Genomic DNA, 20,681 nt, shown 5'->3' with positions numbered 1-20,681 from the left:
AGCCTGCTGTCACTTCCGGCTTTCCCCTGCCTGCCCTGCACACGTGTCCCCCAGCTGCCACCCTTGCGGGGCCCGCCCACTTCTTCTGCCGCGGCAAATCCGTCGGCAGCAAGGAGCGGGGCGCGGGGCGGAGTCAGTTTTAGGGTTCGCCTCCCGGCGCAGGGGAGGGGAAAGCGGCGCGGGCGGGCGGGGTCGCCGCTGCCGCTGCCGCTCCTCTCCAGCCGAACGCGATCCGGGCTGGGCGAAGCGGGCCCGCTTCCCTCGGCGGTGCAACCTCTGAGCCGGGCTCCAGGAGAGAAGGAGGGCGTGGAAGGGAACGTGCAGTGCAAAGCTGGGTGCACGAGGCGGTGTGCAAACTGCAGGGCTGTGGGTTCAATAAGAGAGGAAGTGCCTCCTCTGTTGGCTTGATCCAGGCCCCAGAGAAGGGACATCCTTTCCCATAAGGGACATCCCTTCATTGGAATAAGGGACAGGGTGTCAGCCTGCACACCACCCCCTGGGCTGGAGTCCGCAGTGAGCCGCATCCCCTGTGCAGGGCGGCCAGCCTGGCCTTTGAGTTTTTACTGACATGAAGATCTGAAGTTGGTTGGTTTTTTTTTTACTGACACAATAAACTTGTTACTGACATCACTTAAAATACCACACACGACACAGCCATGTCCCAAAAGCGAGCACTGGCTGGCGCTATTCTGTACACAGGAATGTGGCATTACGCAGTCCTTTTAGCTGCAGTTAATTGATCCATCAGGTTCTTGGGGCGTGTGCAATAATAGAAAACAGGAAATTGATCAAGGCATGGTCCCTGTCATTTTATGATACAAGAAGTGATTCTGAAGGACGACGATCAATGTCAAAATACATGTTTTATTTCCACCCAATTTCACAGACATTTTCATTTATGGACTGGTTTATGGCCAGTACATTTTTTTACTGACTGTAAATTTACAGATGGTTGGCAACCCTGTGTCATTATTTACCCGGTGGCAATATGTCAACTTGAGCTGCCGAGTTTTGCACAGTGCCACATGTGACGTTTCGTGCAAATTACTTCATGGACAAATGTATTTGCACATAACCATAAATGTCCATTTATGGCCAATACACCTGGGTCCCAGCAGGGGCGGCAGCGGACGGGAGGGTGGGTATGCAGGCGTGGTGGGGAAGTTGAGCGGGTGGGTGCCCAGGTATCCGTGCTTGGTTGAGTTGGTAGTGCAGGATCCACACGCATGCACGGCTCTACCACCGTGGAGCATTTTCCAGGCTCCAGGCCATAGAGAGGGGAGGTGGGGAAAATACACTCTTCTGGCTGGGAAATTATCTAACATCTAGAAGCAGGAAACAGAAAGAAAAGATTTTTTTTCTCCTTCCTGGTTTCGTCCTGCTACAAGTAAATAGTTACTGCTGATTAACTGAGCGATGCTGATTTTTCCAGTCCTTTTTGCAATACTTATCTTTCTTTCTCTCCCTGTGATAATAATAGTTATTATTTATTAACTCTGGATTTCCAGTAGCCCTCACAATGTGTTAGGTGCTGGGCAAGCATAAAAGGAAGCCAGCTCCCTGCCCCAAAGAGCTTACAAAGATCATATTTTGTTACATGTGTTTTCCTGGCCACAATAAATTATTATTATTGCTATTATTATTGTTAGCGTTTCTAAAGCACCACTCCCCAAAGGGCAGCTTTTCAAGATGTTCAGCTGCTCCCACGGCGATTCTCCTGCCCAGATTTGCAAAAGAGAACCCAATGTGCTGAACTTTTTTGAACGTCTGGCACCATCAGACTTCCATGTGCAAATACCACAACGGGCTGCCCTCCCCTCTGAATGTTTTCAGGCCAATGGCTTGTTTGTTTGTTTTTAAATAACCCGCACCTGAATTCAGTGCTTCTGCTCCACCACAGGATTCTATATGCGAGCATCCAGCATGCCAGCAGTCAAGGTTTCACCATGGTCTTTGCTTGGCAAAGTGCCCTGGGATACTTTGGGTATTAAAAACACTTCTACCCTTTGAAACCAAGCTGGCTACAGATTGCTCCTTCCTGCTACACAGGAAATAGAAACACAAGCCGTATTAGTAAATCAGGGCCACCCACACACACACACCCACATACACACCCCCCGTGGCCCTTTAGCAAAGCATAGATCTTGTGCTTGGCCCGCTGCACAGGGGGGAATTTCATCCTCTGAGATTAACGGCAAGTGCCCATATCGATCACCTCCATTAACAGCCTACCCATGAGCTGGCTGCTTAATGAGCACGAGAAGAGCACAGTTCAAAGCGTGAACGGCTGGCTTGAATGAGAGCACGGATGACCAAGACAAATCCGTGAATCACAGAGGGCATTCAGGCCATCTGCTCCGTAAGCACCAAACTTTCTGACCCCTTAGCCCTCTGTTTTATTTCCTTAAGCTTTTCTGTATTAGCAGCCACTGGTAGGTGAACGTTGGCACTGGAGGCTGAGCTTGAAATACGTTGGTTTTCCTCCTCGTAGAGCGTTTGGCTGGAGAATGACTGCTGCAGAGAATCCAGGTGCTGAAGGGTTAACAGAGCGGTAGGGCCTCAGTTTCCCCACAGCTGTAAGACAGGGGCTGGAATCCTCTGCCAATCAGGCTACATCTACAGCATCCACCACAACAGACCCTGACGCATGGGTCTGATCCACCCAGCGTTGCGTCGTACATAAGAACGGCCACCAATGGTCCATCTAGCCCAGTATCCTGTCTTTCGACAGCGGCCAGGGCCAGGTGCTTCAGAGGGAATGAACAGAACAGGCAACCACCGAGTGATCCATCCCAGCACCCGCTCCCAGCTGCGGGCAGTCAGAGACTAGGGATGCCCAGAGCTTGGGGTTGCCTCCATGACCATCTTGGCCAATAGCCGTTGACGGACCTCTCCTCCAGTCCGGACCTAGACACTGCAGCTCCCTTAGCAGGAGGCGATCTGCTCTCTCTCCCTCACTGGCCGGCTGTGGCCAAGAAGCCCCGCTTGCCCCAGCTGCAAGAGCCATTTCTCGCTGCTCCCCTTAACCGATGAAGCTGGTAACCGCCCCCTCCTGTGTAACGAGGCCCAGGTGGGGGTGTGCCCGCCAGCTGCATGCGCGAGGCGCTCCACGCAGACTCAGGCAGGCCCCAGAACCCCCTCGCCTCTCCGGGCTCATTCCCCAGGTCCCTGGCTCACCCTCAGCTGAGGGGCAAACCAGGCTGCGGCTGCCTCAGGGGAGTTCAAGAGCTGTCACCTGCCGGCTGCGCTGGGGAGAGCAGAGCTCAGCTTTTCCTCGCTGGAAGGGGCTCGGACCTAGTGCTGGTTTTCCACTGCTGGGGGTGAGGTGCGGGGCTAATTCTTCCCCCTCTCCAAAGGCCTGGCTCCTCAAGGAGGAGCACAAGGGACTCCTCGAGGTGTTGCTGGGGGAATCTTTCACTCACTTTACGCCGCAGAGCCTTGGCTGGCTGTAGAGACAACTCCGTGGGTGCGGATCTGAGCGCCCCTCAAAGACAGCAGCACTGGCAGACTCCCCAAGAGACAGGTGACCCCCATGCACTCAGGAAATCCCTCTTAGCATCCTCTGGCTTCAGGCACACACCCCATCCCCACCAGACTAGAGAACTGCCCAGGAGATCCCTCTGGGGGGAGAGGCCAACAGGTCGCACACAGTCCTGAGTCTCAGCAGTGCTCTACATCCAGCTTTCTTTGGGCAGGTCTTCATATTTCCAACCCAGGCGCTTACCCTGGGGTTCACAGGGCTCCCCAGGGAATGAGCTCCCTAAACTCTTTGGGGCAGGGACCATCTCTTACTGCTGTCTTTGTACAGTGCCTGGCACCATAGGTTCCTGGTCCAGGTGTGGGGGTCCCAGCTGCTACCATAATAGAGATAATACGGATACCCCATTTTTATGTATTATGTGTGATACAGAATTTCTACCTTCCTGGTAGAAATGGGGGCAGCGAGCACGTACGCACGCACGCACAGCGCTGGCTATGGGCTCCTGGGGACAGACACTAATCCCCAACCCATTTCTTCTCTTGGCCCCTGGCTGCACAAGACAACGTAACTCCACGTCACACAGTGGCAACCAAAGTTGGCCAGACCCCCTCTGTCTTGATGCATTTTGCCCACTGGGCGTACCTCAGTCCTGGCTTGGCTTTCCTTCCCTGGGACAGCAGGCTGGGGTGGGGATTCGCTAGCTAAACTTCACGCCACCAGGTCTCAAGACCGAGACTTTCATTGCTAGTAACCCACATCAGCAGGGGTGGGCAGGAGAGAAAACGGGCGCCCTTGTACAGAACCAGTTCTGCTCCTGATTGACATCAGTGCCAATCAAGAGTGACGCCGACCAAAGCCATTTGAAGGCTCCATGATTTATCATTTAATCAATTTTTCCCCTATAATTGCTGGCACCCTTCATTAGCTCCTCTAACAAGCCAGATGCAAGCCAGGTACCAGCTGAGAGAGGGGATGGTTGCGGAGATAACAAAGCCTGACCTCTCTACTCCCCCGGTACCTGCCTGGGGGTCAGGAATAGCTGGTTTGGCCCAGTTCTTCCTCCCTGATCCATCACATGGACAGACAGGCATTGAATTCTGACAGCATGCCTGCCGGGGGCACGGCAGAGTTCAGCTGTCAGGTCAGCAATGCTGCGATATCAGACATGGAGGAGTCTGTCTCCGTAGCTGTCCTGCACTCAAGCTGTGGGGAGCCAAAGCCAGAATGGGGGTCTCCCTGACATGGGGGGAGGGAAGCCAGAGTAACTGGATTACAATGGAGTCACCCCAGAATTAGACCCAATTCCAGCACTCTAGAGAACAAGGAGCTCACGGGCCGCACAAGCCTGGAGAGCAAGGAGATGGAGAAGAACGCAGGTAGCAAACAAGCACGTCCAGACTGTACAAAGAGCGTCTCGTCCGAGCGAAACAGAGGTGAAAACGAGACAGGACAGGATCGATTTCAGGGGCTGGCTGCTCACTGTTCATTAGAGCCATTGCTCTATAATTATGACTCATGCCTAATTAGTGCAGCATCTCTCATGCCAGCCCCATCCCGAAGCACCTGGCAGAGATCAATGATCTAATCACAGAGTCAAATAAGAGCAGAGGGAGAAATTGAGAGAAAAGAGATGTCCACTGGCGGGCTCTGGCAGAAGGCTCTTGCACTGACGGCGGGGACGCAGAAGAAGCCAGGGAACAGGAGAGGCGGGTCCTTTTGATCTCTGGGTTGCTGTGCCACGTGCTGTTTAATGGATAAAATAAACCCACCCGCTTCGGCTGGCACGTCCCGGCCCCCCGCTGATTCCAGCTGCAGCCAGCAGCGCAGTCACGTGGGGAGCACCACAGACAAAGGGTTAGCGAGTGATGGCCCCGGAGCGGAGAGGGGCAAGAGACGCCCTGTGATCTGCTTCCTCCACCAGTGCTGGGGGGAGACTGTGCAAAGGCCTCTCGTTGGGTGGTTGAGATGGGTCTTGTGCCCTTCTGGGAAGACCCTGATCTCCGCAACCCCCCCCAGCCCCCGGTGCATGGCAGCGCTCAGTACCGACCGACTCCCATGGCCGCCCTTCTTCCAGCCCTCCCTGCGGCGCTCATGCGTTAGTCCCAGGGAGGCAGTGAACACAGACTGCACCTCCGGCTCTCCCTGGCCAGAAAGGCAGGCCGGGCAGTGCACGCAGCCCCTGCTAGAAACACCCTCGCCCCACCCCACCACCACCACCACCCACACACACACGCACACTGTGAGCTGTTGGGGCAACCCCACTGGGGAAATGCAGCCGACTCAGCGAGATCTCCTCCATAGCCTCCAAGGATAGGAAGGAGACAGACACCCCCCCACACACCCCTACGCAGTGCCCTCCTATGACCCCAGGTGCAGAGCCTGCCTGCACCTTCCTCTCCAGCTCTTTCAGGGTTTGTGCAAGGGAAAGGGGGCAGCTGAAGGTTCAGGTTAACCCCTTGTTCACTGGGACCAGGCGATGCCACCACACCCCATCACAGGCCTGTTCGGGGGCGCAGGCCTGCCTGTCTCACTCCTCCCGGTTCACGCTGACATCAAGAGGCGACTTGCCCACCACCTACCACGTGCACAGGATCCGGCCCTTGGAAAGGAGACAGGCCTTTTCTTTGTGCTTAGTGGCCATCTCGGAGCCTTGTTTACGTTCCCCGAAGATCCAGGCAGAACGCGGATATTATGCAGCAGTCGCTGATGTGCTAACGCAAGAAACACGGCCAGCCCAGCTGGCACGGACCTGGTACGTGAGCTCGGCACAGGCCAAGGGCCGCAGCCCGCTTAGCTGCCTGGGTGTGTGGCTGGTGGAGAAAAGCGCTTTCCCATGGCGGGCGGGAGACTTGTGAGCAGAAGTGGCTGATTTCGGGCACAGGACTGCAGAGCCAGCGCGACGGCAGCAGCAGCAGGTGCAGGGGTGAGAAGCAGGTATCAACAGCTCGGAGTCTCCAGAGCTGACCAGTGTTCAGGGATCCCCGGTCCCTGGGAACCTAACTCACCTAATAGCTGCTGTGCTTGCTAATCTGGTTACATACGCAGAACACGGTTCCGGCTGGGCTCCCTGGAAACAGCCAGGCCGGGAAACACGGCAGTGTAAGAAGGGGAAGTCCAAGGCGGCAGAGACAACACCACCCCTGCAAGCACAGAGAAAAGGACAGAGGCTGAAGGCTTGTCTCGCCACACTGGGAGCATCCATATAACCAGATCAGTCCAGAAACCAACTCAGATCAGCACAGCCCCTGCTGGGGACATTCTTCCTTTGGACTCAGAGCGCCCTGTTCCCAGTTTGCTTACGCCAGCTCCTTAACGACTCAAGCTAACTCGTGTGAGCTCCCAGTGTAGATCAGCCCTTTTCATGCGGAGACAAGGCCTCGCTGTCTGGACAGCCCAGGGGCGCCCCAATCCTGGCTGCAATCAAAAAGGGGCTGTTGTAATACAAATAAGGAATTGAGTTTCCCCCACAAGGTCTTTCATTAACAAAGCCTCAAGAGAAACAGCGTAGTGAGTTGCTGGTCGGGAACGACAGCTGGCTGTGCGGAGCCCAGGACTGGAATGGAAGGGGGCGCTGGGGATCAGGAACGAGGGGCATCAGTAGAGAGATGGAGGGGGGTCTCCGTGCTGTGTCTGCCTCTAACCAGCATTTCACACAAAGAAATAACAAAACCTGGCCCCTGATCCTGAGTACGATGGGAGGATAAATATGGAAACCCACACTGCCAGTGGCCAGGCTATGAACCTGCCCCGAGCCTTTATCGCTTAGGTGGAAATGAACATAACTCTCCCTTTCTCCTGGCTTGGAAAGCCGAGACAGCTTGAAGGTGAAGTGTTCTCTTCTTACATTTCAGGGCGCAGGGGGCTGGATGTTTAGCTCTTTCATGCCACTTTTCTTTGGCTTGGACTTTAGATCCAAATAAAGGGCCAGATTCCGAGCTCATGTGCAGACCTGTAGCAATCAATCAATGGGCTACTCCAGACAGATCCCTGAGTCACTGCGGTCAGAATCCGGCCCCAAAAGAAGATATTTTCAGATAACTCATTGAAGTGATCACGCTGTTTTCATGTTATGGGTCCAATAATAAATCAACTCTGCTCTGTGTGGGGTGCGACGGTAACAATCCAGGCCCGTCTATTAGCCTAATAAGCAAATGCCAAGTTTTTCCTGGCCCAGGCAGTGGCATAATTGACTAGCTGGAGCCACATGGCCAACACAATTATTTTCCAGATTGAACTGAAGCAGGGGAATGCTATTAAAGGTAGATGTAGTTTGCAGCGGAAGCCAAAGCTGGTCTGTGTCTGAGCAATAGACGGAGAGGAGGCGGACGTGCAGACAGCAATACGGTTATAGGAGACAGAGAGGGCAGCGCCCTGGTAGGCATTCGTGAGAGATGAAATGACACAGTCATCATTATCGGCAGCGGCCTTATCAATGCTATAATGCTGCTGGCATGACAGGGCCAGCTGAGTGCTCCTGTTGGGTGACTGCGGGGAAGGGGAGGTTAGGGTCAGCAGCTCCCATATTCCCCTGAAGCAGTTTAATCAGACTGGGAGAGAACAGAACATGCTGGGAATGGGATGTCTATAACACCTTATTCACAGCCCTGCTTCATTACTCCCCCTTATGCTGCCGGCCTCTGGCTTTGGCCCGTCTGTGCTAGAAAGCTGCAACCGTTTGGCTAAAATTGATTTAGTTAAACCAGTACAAATCTCTAAAGTAGGCACCACACGCGGTTTAACTCTCGCTTAGGTCACTGCAGCAAGGTAGCCTCCAACGCATGCTAAGTTACCAGGAGTGCAGGTTAAGTGGTGTAAGTGCGGCTGCATTAGAGATTTGCACCACTTTAACTCAAATCTGAGTGTGCATTACCAACCAGGACCAGGCCTCTGGTCCCTTCCTTGGTCTAGTGTGATATCACACACACACAAAGTCACACACAAAGCCAAAATGTCTCCACTCCTGGTCTCTGCTCTGCTAAAGTCCATTAACACACACAATACATCCCAACTTTGATAAAGGAGACCTTCCTTTCCCTTCCCCACTCAGTCCTGGTTCCCTAATCTCTTCCAGAGCCTCTGCAACCCTGGCCTCTGGAGATATGCCATCAAGCCTGTGGTAGGGACCTCCAAAAATGTCCACATCGATCTCAAACAACATCTGTCCACACACAGCAGAAGTCACAGAGGATCCAGGCATCCCAAAACACTGGTACTTCATTCGGTTTTGGTTAGAAAACTGGAATTTCAACAGCTCACTGTTTTTAGCAAGTCATTGCTAGAATTGCCTTATTCCACTATGAGGATTATTACAGTAGCATTTAGAGCTCCCCCCCCCCCAACCAAGATCAAGGGCCATAGTGCTAGGTGCTGTACATAAATATGGCAAGAAACAGCCCATGCCTCAAAGAGCTTCAATTTAAATGGATAAGAAAGACCAAGGCAGCCCTTTTACTGGGAAACTGAGGCACAGAGAAATTAAGGGCCAGATTCTCTGATGACATAAATCAATTTCACGTCATTAACATCAAAGTGACTTGCTCAGGTTTACATGGCAAGCCAGCTCTCCTGTGCCCTGGTCCAGGGCTTTAACTACCTCTCAGACCGGTCCATGGGAGCCAGAACAGCTCAGCCCCTTGGCTCCTGACTTGCTCTCCATGTTGAGGTGGCAGGGCTGAGTACGGCAGGTGATAAGGCTGCTCCTGCAGCACGTGGACCCGGCTGCACAGTGAGGGACACAATCTACCCTGATGGCTTGTTCCTCTTACGCCCGTCACTTGGCATGCGGTCTCTTTTACCCATTGTTCCAATGTGCAGGCTCCATCCCTCCCACCCGGGGGAGGCCCTGGCGCGGGACACGGTGCCGGAGAATCACCCAGCTCAGGGGATTCCAGTGGGGAAAAAAGGGGAAACGTTACATCGCCATGGATCAATTCCTCCAGCATAAACAAGTCTCAGAGCCATGACCCAGCATTTCTGCTGTCAATAATTAACAAGGGCGAGCGCATCAGGAACCACAGGATTTAAGACCAGAAAGGACCACCAGATCCTCTACTCACAGGAGAGGCATGGTGCCTGCACAGGGCTTTCCATAGGCAGCAACCAGGCCACAGCACTGATAAGTTCTGCTCCGGCTGAACATATCCCATGCGTTAATGTCATGGCTCTGCACCTCGGGGCCATGTAATTAATTCTCAGATGGCTGGAAGGGTCACGGATTGGGAGGGGAGAATCTTTGGAAGAGCCTGGCTTGTCCTCGAGGGTAGCTGGAGGCTAACGCAGCCAGGATGAAGGTCAGATGGGACGCCTGGAGGAAAGGAAACACACCGTGCTGCTGTTAGAGGTTGGTGCTGATCTCACTGATTGGGGAGCGTACGCTGTGTTTATTTTATTTATTTATCGTTTTAAAACGTTGGAATTAGAATAAAGAATGTGGAGGGGCTGTTCTTTGTGTTCCACTGTCTGAGCTTTCACTAAGAAAAGGAATTAAGCCTCTAATTCTTACGGCTCTGAAGACAACTGTCAAAACCTTCTGCAATGACCCTTCTGCCTTTTGTTGTTGTTGCAATATCCACTGAACTTTTGCCTACTCAGAGAATCCAGATTCTGCTCCTGTTTGCTCTGAAACGTGTGAGATTTCCCCAGCTTTGCACTATGGTGTCATAGTAGCTTTATTTTTAAACTGACACCTACACAGTAAACCCCACGCACAGTGATATTAGCATCAAATCCCCTTCCTAGCATTGGCAACGCATGTCCAAAACACAAACCGTTACCCCCATGGGGAGTCAAGGAGCTAAGTGCTCCAGGAACGTGCTGGGTAATGCCACGCTACACTCTATTAATTAAACCCGTCAGCAATTTAACAACGAGCCTGTAACACATAATGGGCCCCATTCTGCTCTCCCTGACACTGGAGGAAAACAGCAGTAACTGCAGTGGTGTCAACTCAGCTCCCCCTGGTGTGAAAAAGAGAGGAGAATCCAGCGCAGTGGGCGTAACCGCTACCTCTAGCGCATTATTGGTGTGGATAAACGGAAAACATTTCTGATTCCAGTTGGCAACTTCTCTGCAAGCTGATTGTGCTTAGGACTCAGCTGGCGCGCGAGAAATTACAAAGAAAAGTGAAGCCCCCAATGGGAAAGCTACCTTTGCAGACACACCACGAAAGAGTTCAGACTACCAGGGTGCAATTCTGGTCGTCGCAAAAGCAGTGGCAACAGTCCCATTGATTTCCATGGGGCCAGGGTTTCACTGCATGTCATGTGTCCAGATTCTGCCAATTCACCAGTGTACCTCCCTGAGGGAGAAAACCATAAATGACCAAGTCTGAGCAATATCTTGGCTGAGCGACTGTCAAGCCAGCCTGCCAATGGGCAGAGGGGGGGGGGGGGGCGCACAAATTGGCAAAGATATTCTTGCCAAGTGGTCAAAAGTGGCCTCTGAGTTTGGGCGCCTCTATTTTTTAGAAGCCCGTCAACTTGGCTGTCAGATATTCCCTCCTGTGTTTCTCTCCCACTGGTTTTACTGCTCATGATATCGGCATGGCAATTTAGATTGGACTTTAAGAGCCCCCTCTGCTTCTCCTGCCTACCTGTAGCTGTCACCCTTATAGGACATCCCAAGGAGTTATTCACAAATGCTACACATACATAGGATTTGGACTTTGCGTATGGAACAGGCTGCAGGGGTGGGTGAAATCATAACAACCCATCTACTCTGGACAGGACCTGCTTCTATGCTAGGTTAGAAACCGGCCCTAAATCTTAACAGGATTTGAAATAGTTTAAAAAGGCTCGGACTCCCACCTCAGCACACACACGGCTAAACCCTGTTCATCATGGCCAGCCACAAACCCTTTAAATCAGTCATGGAGATGCTAGCCAGTTGTTTTTTTTGGATCAGGGGTTTGGTTTAGGTGCAGGTTGGCTTGTAAGTGAGCATGGACACTAAATGTATTTCAAGCAGCTCACAGATCTGTGAATCTACTTACAACAAATCTTCCCGTGCTCCACTCCCTGGGAAAGAAGGGCTCCAGGGCGCTGAATAAAGCATCGGTCAACAGAGAGAATCTGCAGCTAAGAAAGTCACACAGCGGGCCTGGTACGGTGGAATTTGTCATAGCAGGAAGGAGCCAGGCTTGGACATGCATGCAAATCTCTGGATGGAGGAGCTTACAGAAATAGAGACAGTGTCTCATGGTGGCGCTAGAATGATCAGAGTACATGGAATGGCTTGCCTCCTTAGCAACGCACACTGGGGATACCCCTACTGATCTACAGGGGGACCTGACACAGCGCCCCAAGAGACAAGGTGGGCGAGGTGATAGCTTTTATTGGACCAGCTGCTGTTGGTGAGAGAGACAAGCTGCACGGAGCTCTTCTTCAGGGCTGGTGTGGATTTTTCATAGCCCTGAGTGACGTAGCTAGGGTCACCCTAACTTTTTAGTGTAGCCCTGGCCTGGTCTCTTCCCTTCCTGATGGGGGAGCCAGCAGAAGGAGACTAAGCCACTGGTATGTGGTCACACAGAAGGGACAGGACCCAGCTGACTTATCAGTAGTACTAAGGAATAACTCAACCCTTGTGCAAACGTAGTTGCGTTCCCAAGCACTGTGCTGGGTTAAAGAAGTTACTGCTCCTCGAGCAGGCACAAGGCAGCGTCTACTCCTGAGACACCTGGCTCTGGAGCAGCAGCCGTGGTGTGGGGCAGGACGGACACTGATGCGGTATGGAACCCCAGAGGTTGCTGCACGGGTCAGGAACGGGTTGCACTGGCAAAGGGATTTGCGTGGGCACCCATCCATAACTGCGTCCAGCCGCAACAACTGGCCCGTTTGTTCAAACTGATGCTGAATGGAAAGGAAACGTTCTTCCATTGGCTGGGGTGGGCGACAACAATGTGCAAATCGCCTTCCTTTAAGTAGAAGGAAACATCAGCAGGCGTGGCCTTGGCTTCCCCGCAGAGCAGCTGCCTGCATCAAGGGCAGCAACGAAAGCGCCACACACGGGACTCAGCGAGGTACAAATAACCCTCGCACTAGGATGCGGACAGCTGCACCATCTGCTCTCTCATAGCCCTGATACCCTGTGCTCCTTTATGATCCTAATTTGGTTATTCATTTCCAGGATGTTTATTTCAGATAATGGATTTTTCCATCCTCCTTTGGATTTATTAGACTGTTCATGATTTTCCTTGGTGCCCCCAGGACCTGGGTCTTCAGCCCTGCCTTGGGAAGTGAACTTCCAGCCACAAATGGGAATTCCAGCCCCTCTCTGGGTTAACCACCCGCCTCTTTGCTCCAACCTGCTCGTAATTTCCTGCATTCTATTGTCTCTTTGACAAGCGATGAAGGAGGGTGCGTGCGTGTGTGTGTGCGTGTGTGTGTGTGTGTTGGGGGGAAATAGCTATTATTTCATTGCCTCCAAGCTCTCCAACCAACCAGAGCAGAGGTTATCTCCCCCAAACCCTTTCTTTTGCTTTTCCTGCTCGAGTTATTGTTACTTGATAAGTAACTCTTGGTGAGAGGCTGGCTGTCCATCCATAGCTCTCTGCATTGCACAGATCACATGTTCCATGCAGAGATCTCAAAGCGCTTTGCAAAGGGCACCTCACATCCTGACTTCTCCCCGTGCCCTCACCATGACAGCTGGGACCTGGGTGTTGTCCGTGCAGCTTTCTCCACTGGGATTACTTCCTGTTTCAGGGACATCAGGTCTTTTCAAGTGACACGTTGGTTCGACTGGTCCTGTTCCAGCAGGCAGTTCCGGCGGTAGGATGGGTTTTTTCCCACACGTCTGGGTTTATTGTCTTAAACATGGTGCCAAGGAGAGTGTGGCGCTGCCCTCAAATAAATCTGGAAACAACAAAGAAATTAAGTCTCACAATACCCACTTCAAGGGAGATAATTCTACAGAGGTGAAAGTCAAGGCACAGGGGAGGTTTAGTGACTCAGGGCCAGATCTTGCATCCTCTGCTCACCCAGAGCATCTTGCTGCAGTCAGCACGTCTCCTCCAGTGACTAGTCATGTGAGTTTGCATGCAAAGCCTGGCCCTTTCCTTGTGTCACACAGCTGGGAATCAGCTTGCCCAGGAGTTTTGATTCTTCTGAGTCCCCTGCACTAACCACATCACCTGCATAGGCAGGATGGGTTACGGATGGGTCCATAGGAAACTGAGTCAGGATGGAAAGGAACATCAGGTTTGATGGCTCTCCAGTGAAAAAACAATATGATCTCTTTCCAGAGGCCTTTTCCCTCCCATCCAAGCTTTGCTCAAATCAGAGAAATAGCCTTCTAGAAACAGACGATGCGGTTTCCTGACCAAAAAGCCAACCAGCCTGAACGGATGCAACAAAAACCTCCCAAAAAAAGAGCTGCAGAAGTAGAGAGAGTTGATGGGATTCACTTTCTCTTAAATGGTTAATCTTTAAAACCCTAGACTCGGAAAATCTCTCCCGCTTTCACCCACGTTTTTCCACCTTCGTTTGAGCGCATTGCCTTGCTCCATGCCAGCCGGGTGCGGTCCTGTCTAAGGATTTTGCTAGTTTGAGTTTCCTTCGTGAAATTGATGCAAAATTATCTTTTTTACACTCCCTGCTGAGGCATCTTTAGAAATAAGCAGTATGTGCTGCGGGAGCTTCCTGGGAACAGAAATACTTGAGAACTGGATATGCCACAGTGGTGAGCTTAAGAGACAGACCCGCTGAGGGGGAAAGAAGACATACCAGCTGGGCTAAATGGACTAACTCACCCATTATCTGCTGCACTTGGAACAAAGCCCATCTGGGAAAGCCCACCTGTGCTGGAGGTTAGGATGGCTTAGTTTTATCACCCATCCTAGCAAGTGCCTGTTGCAGGGGAAACTTAGATCCCTACTTGGTTTTGTCTCTAGTTTGAGCCCTTCCATCCCACCCTTGCCCTGTCTTTGGTGCATGTGCATCTCACCTCCTACTTTCCCCTTCTCCAGCCCTGCATTTTCAGTAGCCGCCTTTGTCGTTCCCGCCCCTGCCCCCCCCAAATAAAACCAACCACCTCGGTTCACCAGCAGCTTCCTCCCAGCTCTTGCCTTTCAGCTGATTGCTTGGAACAAATTCCTTCCTTGGGGGCAAAACAATCGTGCAGATTAAACCGTGGCTCGGAGGAACGTGTCTCATTTATTACAGGCTGGGCTTGCTCGGGGGCGGGGGGGGGGGGGGGGCGATTTGAACAACATTATCGGGGAGGAAACTTGTTTTCCCCTTTGGATTTTAAAAGAGGTTTGAATTTGAGGCAAAGGAGACAGAGCTGCATTCCCCTCCCTCCCTCTCGTTGTGTTATGGACTCACGGGCAGGGAGACAACCGTTTAGCTCCCCTAGGTCCAGATCAACTCACCCCGCATAGATTCCCTTCCCCTCCACCCCCCAGGGCTGTCGTCCGCCTCCCAAGAATGCAGCTGCGTCTGGGGCGGAGCACACCTCCCGCTGTGCAATGCACACGCGGCACGGCAAACTGCAGGTCCCCTCTCCCCTCTGGCCGCGGGTTGCCAGCCCTGCCTCTGTGACACCCCTTCCCTGCTGCAGCACCAGTCCCTGGCAGGGCGGAGGGGTGGGGTGGGGAGGAGCAGGGGAGCTTGCTTCAAAGCTCAGCCCCTTGCTCTGAGAAGCTGCCCCCCCCCGCAAACCCAGAGCCGGTCCAGTAATGCAGCGAGAGCAGGTGCCTGGCGTGACGCAGCCGCTGTGTGTGGGGCAGGGGCGGGCGGGGGGGGAGGAAAGGGGGGTCTCGCTGTGCATTGCACGAGCTGCTCCTGGAGGAGAAGCGCTTTGGCAGCGCAGCGTTTGCTCCGGGGTCCCGGCTCGCCTGGCCCCGCCTGGCTGCACGAAGCGCCGCGCCGCCGGGTCCCTGCAACGCGGGGCGGGAATCGACCGGGAGCAGAATGTAAGTGCGGGGGGGGGACTGCCTCCAGGTGAGAACTTCTGCGGGGGGGAGCCCCGGGAGGGAGGCAGCTGAGAATTGCCCCCCCCCCACCCCGCTTCTCCTGCTGCTGCAGCTCGGAGCCGGGCAAGCCGGGGGGGCTGGGAGTGGGGGGCTGCTCCCGGGCTGGGGGGCGAGGCTGCGAAGAATCCGGCCCCTGGTTAGGTCCCGCCGGGCTCGGTGCGAAGGGGAGGAAGGTGCCCGGGAGGCTGGGGCTAGCTGAGGGGGGGGGGGGGGTCTGGTATTGGGGGGCGGCTATTGCAGGCAGAATAGGGGCGCTGCAGGGGCTGGGTTTGCTACCCGGGGCTGTGGCACGTTGCAGAACCCTTCACGAGCTGCGGGGGGGGGGGGGGGCTCCTGTTGAATTTGCTCCCCCCCACCCCCTTTTTTCCATTTCTCCTCCCCACCTTTCCTTAACCCTTTGTGGCTTCTCCCAGCTTGCCTGCTCCTCTGGCCCCAGCAGCAGCCCCCCCAAGGAGACTGGCCCCCAGGCAAGTACTAATAGTGCTCCCCCCCCCCAGGGTGAGCAGATCTCCGGATATTATAGGGCCAGTCCCACTCTTCGGGGCTAGTTCTTATATAGGCGCCTGTTCCCCCTCCTCCTGTCCTGATTTTTCACCCTCACCCCCGCCACCCCCACACCGAATTCCCTCTCGCCCCTGCCCTGCCCCGGCTTCCCTGTGCCTGTCCCCACTAATCCCATGCCCAGGGCGCGGTAAGAACCGGTGCACATGGCTGGGGAAAGACCCTCCCTGCTGAGCTGCTCTGTCTACGCCTGTGGAGCCCACGGCGCCCTGGTCTGCACCAAGGGTGCCTGGGGTGCAAGGAGCCAGGAGGGGCCTGGTGGAGGACCTGCTGCCGACGGCTTGGAAGCGCCAATTAAGACATCGAGCAGCCTGCTCCGGCTCCTGGCACAGCGCAGCTGGAGCTCCGGCAAGGGTAGAGCAAATGCGCACTAGGCTAGGAGCGGGCTGATGCTGACCGACGAGCAGACCGCTGGAGGGAAGCTGTGCTGAAGTTACTGCCTGGGGGGGGGGGGCGGGGGGGGAGAGGAAGGCCACTTGGAAAATGTGCAAATTGTTTCAGGATCCTTGTTAAAAAAAAAAAAAAAAAAAAATTAGAAGGATTTCTCTTGGTGAATACATTTATCCTCAGCATTCAGAAGGGCCCAGAACGCGTTTTCCAAAGGGTCTGGCCCATGCAACAGTCTGGCCCCTCTTACCTCCGGAGTCGTCATAAAGACGGCTGTCCTGTTTTAAATTTGTTTCTTCGACATAAAGCTCTTACGTGCTACCATTGTATTTGATTGGCCAGGCCAGAAGCATTCCTGGGGTAACTCTACTGCCATCAAGGGGCTTTCCCCAGGACTGGGTTTGGCCAGTAATATTTTACAAAAACAACAGGAAGGAAGGAAGAAATTTCTAGCCTGCAGGAGACGGGTGATCTGTCTCAGTCAGCCTCCTGAATAGGACACAGGCTTCAGAGGAAGGTAATGAAAAACCGCAGGAGGTAGTTATGGGATAAACTGTCTCCAGGGAGCATTCCCTCCTGCCAGTCCCTCCCCCCAGCAAGACGTTGTCCTAAGCCCCGCCACGGGAGGGTTTAGCAATAATGCAGGAGCTTCGTTATTCTGGTTTTGTTCTCTGTTTGATTTCTAGCTACTCCTCTCCACCCCACTCTCTTGAACAACCAAGGATGAGGACTCATTTCGTCTGAGTCGCAGTTGCCCTGTGAACTACGGCACCATGGACTTGGAGTACGAGCTGCCCAACGTCACCGAGTTCTGGTTCTGTTACGCATCCCGGTTCGACAATTTCTCCACGGCGATGCCTGCCAACGCCTCCCAGAACACGACGGGCCAGCACTTCGACCTGACCAGCAACGCCATCCTTACTTTCATCTACTTTGTGGTGTGCATCATCGGCCTGTGTGGCAACACCCTGGTGATCTATGTCATCCTCCGCTACGCCAAGATGAAGACGATCACCAACATCTATATCCTCAACCTGGCCATTGCGGATGAACTCTTCATGCTGGGACTGCCTTTCCTGGCCATGCAGGTGGCTCTGGTCCACTGGCCCTTTGGCAGAGCCATCTGCCGGGTCGTCATGACGGTAGATGGGATCAACCAGTTCACCAGCATCTTCTGCCTGACCGTCATGAGCATTGACAGGTACCTGGCTGTGGTCCATCCCATCAAATCTGCCAAGTGGAGAAGGCCCAGAACGGCCAAGATGATCAACGTGGCCGTGTGGGGCCTTTCCCTCCTGGTCATTTTGCCCATCATGATCTATGCCGGGGTGCAAAACAATCGTGGAAAGAGTAGCTGCACCATCAACTGGCCAGGCGAGTCCGGCGCATGGTACACAGGGTTCATTATTTATACCTTCATTCTGGGCTTCCTGGTGCCCCTCACCATTATCTGCCTTTGCTACTTGTTCATCATCATCAAAGTCAAGTCCTCTGGGATCAGAGTGGGCTCCTCCAAGAGGAAAAAGTCCGAGAAGAAAGTCACCAGGATGGTCTCTATCGTGGTGGCTGTCTTCATCTTCTGCTGGCTTCCTTTCTACATATTTAATGTTTCCTCCGTCTCCGTCATCATCGTCCCCACGCCCGTCCTGAAGGGTATGTTTGACTTCGTCGTGGTCCTCACCTATGCCAACAGCTGTGCCAACCCCATCCTCTACGCCTTTTTGTCCGACAACTTCAAGAAGAGCTTTCAGAATGTCCTCTGCCTGGTGAAGGTCAGTGGCATGGATGATGCAGACAGGAGCGACAGCAAGCAGGACAAATCCAGGCTAAATGAGACCACGGAAACTCAAAGGACTCTGCTCAATGGTGACCTTCAGACAAGCATCTGAGAGGACTCCAGGATCACCTGTGTCAGCTGTCCCCTTTCCTCCTCCTCCCCTCTCCTTTATATGGCAGTAGCAGATAGCAAGTCAGGTCAAGAGGACTTGGTCTTTGTTTGCTCGTCTTAGGGGATGGTAATGCGGGGAGTGGGGCCGGTGCCAGGAGCAGCCCCTCAGCGGAAGGCAGGTTGGTTTTGAATATTCAGAAAGATGCTGCTCAAATGCAACTTCATACATGGAAAAACAGACACACACGTGTGTGTGTTTACACAAATAACGTGCAATCATGGGCCTACTTCATTCCTGTTGCAACTGCATGGTTTTCACTGGTGTTCCCCTCAGGGATGCATTTGGACATACAGAAAGTGTTCACACATCTCCACCCGCACACACGGAAAGGGGCAAATTCAGCCTCCTTCACTAGAGTTGCACGTGTGTAACTGAGGGCAATACTGGGAGGCATTCTGCTAGCCTTGGTTCCACACACCGGTGTGCTCCATGCAGCATAGACCACACACGGATAGACAGATCTATTCATGCCTGTATCTTTGCAAAGCAGCCGATGCACCCGGTAAGCTGAAAAGGGGAGAGAGCTAGCTTAGGAACCAGAGCACACATAGTGAGACCCCCCAGTAGCACATGAAGAATATTTAGTTATTACCCAACTAGTCACATTTTCATTTTGTAAGAATGCAGCTCCTGAAACTCCCCCGGTTTTATGAGAATGTTGCTGCATTTCTGTACAAGTTGCTTTTCCTGCCACTGGAGAAGCAACGCAACAGAATGAAAGTAATTATAGCGGCAGGAAAAGATCCTATCCCCAATACTCTGTGTGTGTGTGTGTGTGTGTGTGTGTGTGTGTGTGTGTGAGTGAGTGAGACAGAGAGGATGGAGAGATGATAGAATGACTTAGATTTGCAAACACCTCCTAAGAGATTTGGAACCCTATTCCCATTAAAATGAAGGGCTCTAGGCAGCCTGGAAACATACAGATGTGCAGTCAGATAGATGGTGGCGGTATATATGTGAGCAGTTATATTTGTTGTGCATCTTCGATCACCTGACCTGGACTCTGCCCACCAGTCCATCCATCCAGATACATCCCAGAACTCTGAGCAGCCCAGACTTCTGAGTAGCTTCAAATACAGCCACCTTCTCCCCCCTCCCCCCCTTTAAACCAACTTGTCACAAAGAAAGCTTTTCTCCTTCCCCTCAAATGTATAATTTTTCCCTTCCTCCACCTGAAAGGAACTATAAACACTGATCCAAAGGGCAGCCTGGGCGGCGATTACTCCTGGGCTAATGGTAAGTTGCCACAGTCACACAGCCATTGCTTTGCTGTTGTTTTCCTCTAGTGGAACATGGCAGGGACTTTTATAGGGTGTGTTGACTGAGGAGCCTCAGGTTATCAGCAGCATCCTTCACATGGAAAGTACCGACAAGTTTTTAAATCTGCAGAGAAGCAAGCAAAAATTCCGAGTGCCGTTCTGTTCTAGCATTTGTGATGCGGTGAATGAAACAGCTGCTTTCATATTGCTGGTATGTGTTAATTTGCTTTGTGTTAGTATGCACCCACACACCCTCTAAGGCTCTGTTGAATCCACTGACTCTCACCCTTCGGCGGTTCAGCTAGCCCTTCCACTCCCCTGAGCATGTTTTCTGTTGATGATCCTGGCTAAGGAGGACTCCGGTGGTTGTAATTTGCAAGTAGCCGGCCGTCAGTTATTACCAGGGGGATGCTTTTCTTTGCCATTGCTCTGAGCGTGGATGTTTTTAACACCGCAGATGCGGCTTACAGAAGGTAGGAAGTGAGAGGCGAAGGGGCGTCTGACGACCCCCTCTAAAGTGTTGATGGGTGCCAGGCCTGGTTGAGTGCGCTTGGTTCTGAACTCCAGTCACAGCTGGAGGGGCATGGGGGGCTGGGAGTCCGGGGGAATGGGCTGTGATGCTGCCAGGCCGAATTCTCTTCTCAGTTCCAGTGGTATAAATCTGGAGTAACTCTCTTCAGCAAGCAGAGCAGAGAACGGAAGCAGAGTGGAGAGCTTCTCCACACGTGTGAAAGCAACTGAGCCGCAGTCAGTGTCAAGTGCTTGGGGGAGTCTGGCGCCGTGATGCCAAGATGCTATGGCGCTAGGTGTAAATAGGTCAGCTGGAGCAGCGAGGATTGCATGCTGGAGGCTAGAGCAAATCGTAATTGCTGGGTTCACCGGTCGAGAAATCTGATGGTAACCAGCCCTGCTCTTCACCCCCTCACGCACCCAGTCAGAGTGGCTGTGTCAGTAGAGAAACCCTGTGTGATTAAGGGGTCTGACTGGGGGAAAACCAGAACAGACTTTTTTTTTTTTTTTTAAATCCACCAATAGGTCTCAAATTGCACCAGCAACCTAGATCTGGTCTCTTG

At 53.1% G+C, this 20,681-nt stretch overlaps 1 protein-coding gene and 1 long non-coding RNA gene across 4 annotated transcripts; one reads left to right on the top strand and one right to left on the bottom strand.

Annotated features, from left to right (window-relative positions):
• Positions 1-9,233: 9,233 nt before the first annotated feature.
• On the bottom strand, positions 9,234-13,308 carry LOC137152585 (uncharacterized). Of its 2 annotated transcripts, none has more exons than XR_010919546.1 (2): positions 13,118-13,308; positions 9,234-9,785 (listed from the first exon to the last, which is right to left on the bottom strand). It is a non-coding gene; the product is annotated as an uncharacterized lncRNA (long non-coding RNA). The 2 variants fall into 2 exon arrangements; XR_010919547.1 differs by lacking the exon at positions 13,118-13,308 and adding an exon at positions 10,628-10,726.
• On the top strand, positions 9,666-19,223 carry SSTR2 (somatostatin receptor 2). 2 transcript variants are annotated; one of them, XM_067547292.1, is made up of 2 exons: positions 9,666-9,821; positions 17,087-19,223. In XM_067547292.1, exon 2 carries the CDS (start codon positions 17,174-17,176, stop codon positions 18,287-18,289), a length of 1,116 nt encoding a protein of 371 aa, XP_067403393.1. In that variant the 5' UTR covers positions 9,666-9,821; positions 17,087-17,173; the 3' UTR covers positions 18,290-19,223. The 2 variants fall into 2 exon arrangements, with proteins under 2 accessions (XP_067403393.1, XP_067403394.1); XM_067547293.1 differs by lacking the exon at positions 9,666-9,821 and adding an exon at positions 15,270-15,392.
• Positions 19,224-20,681: the final 1,458 nt, after the last annotated feature.

This window comes from Emydura macquarii, unplaced genomic scaffold (assembly GCF_026122565.2).
Source record: "Emydura macquarii macquarii isolate MOO-44397 ecotype Brisbane River unplaced genomic scaffold, CSIRO-AGI_Emac_v2 contig_1230, whole genome shotgun sequence".
Lineage (NCBI taxonomy): Eukaryota > Metazoa > Chordata > Testudines > Chelidae > Emydura > Emydura macquarii.
Note: the sequence above shows the minus strand (reverse complement) of the source record. Positions and strands in the feature narration are given on the sequence as shown.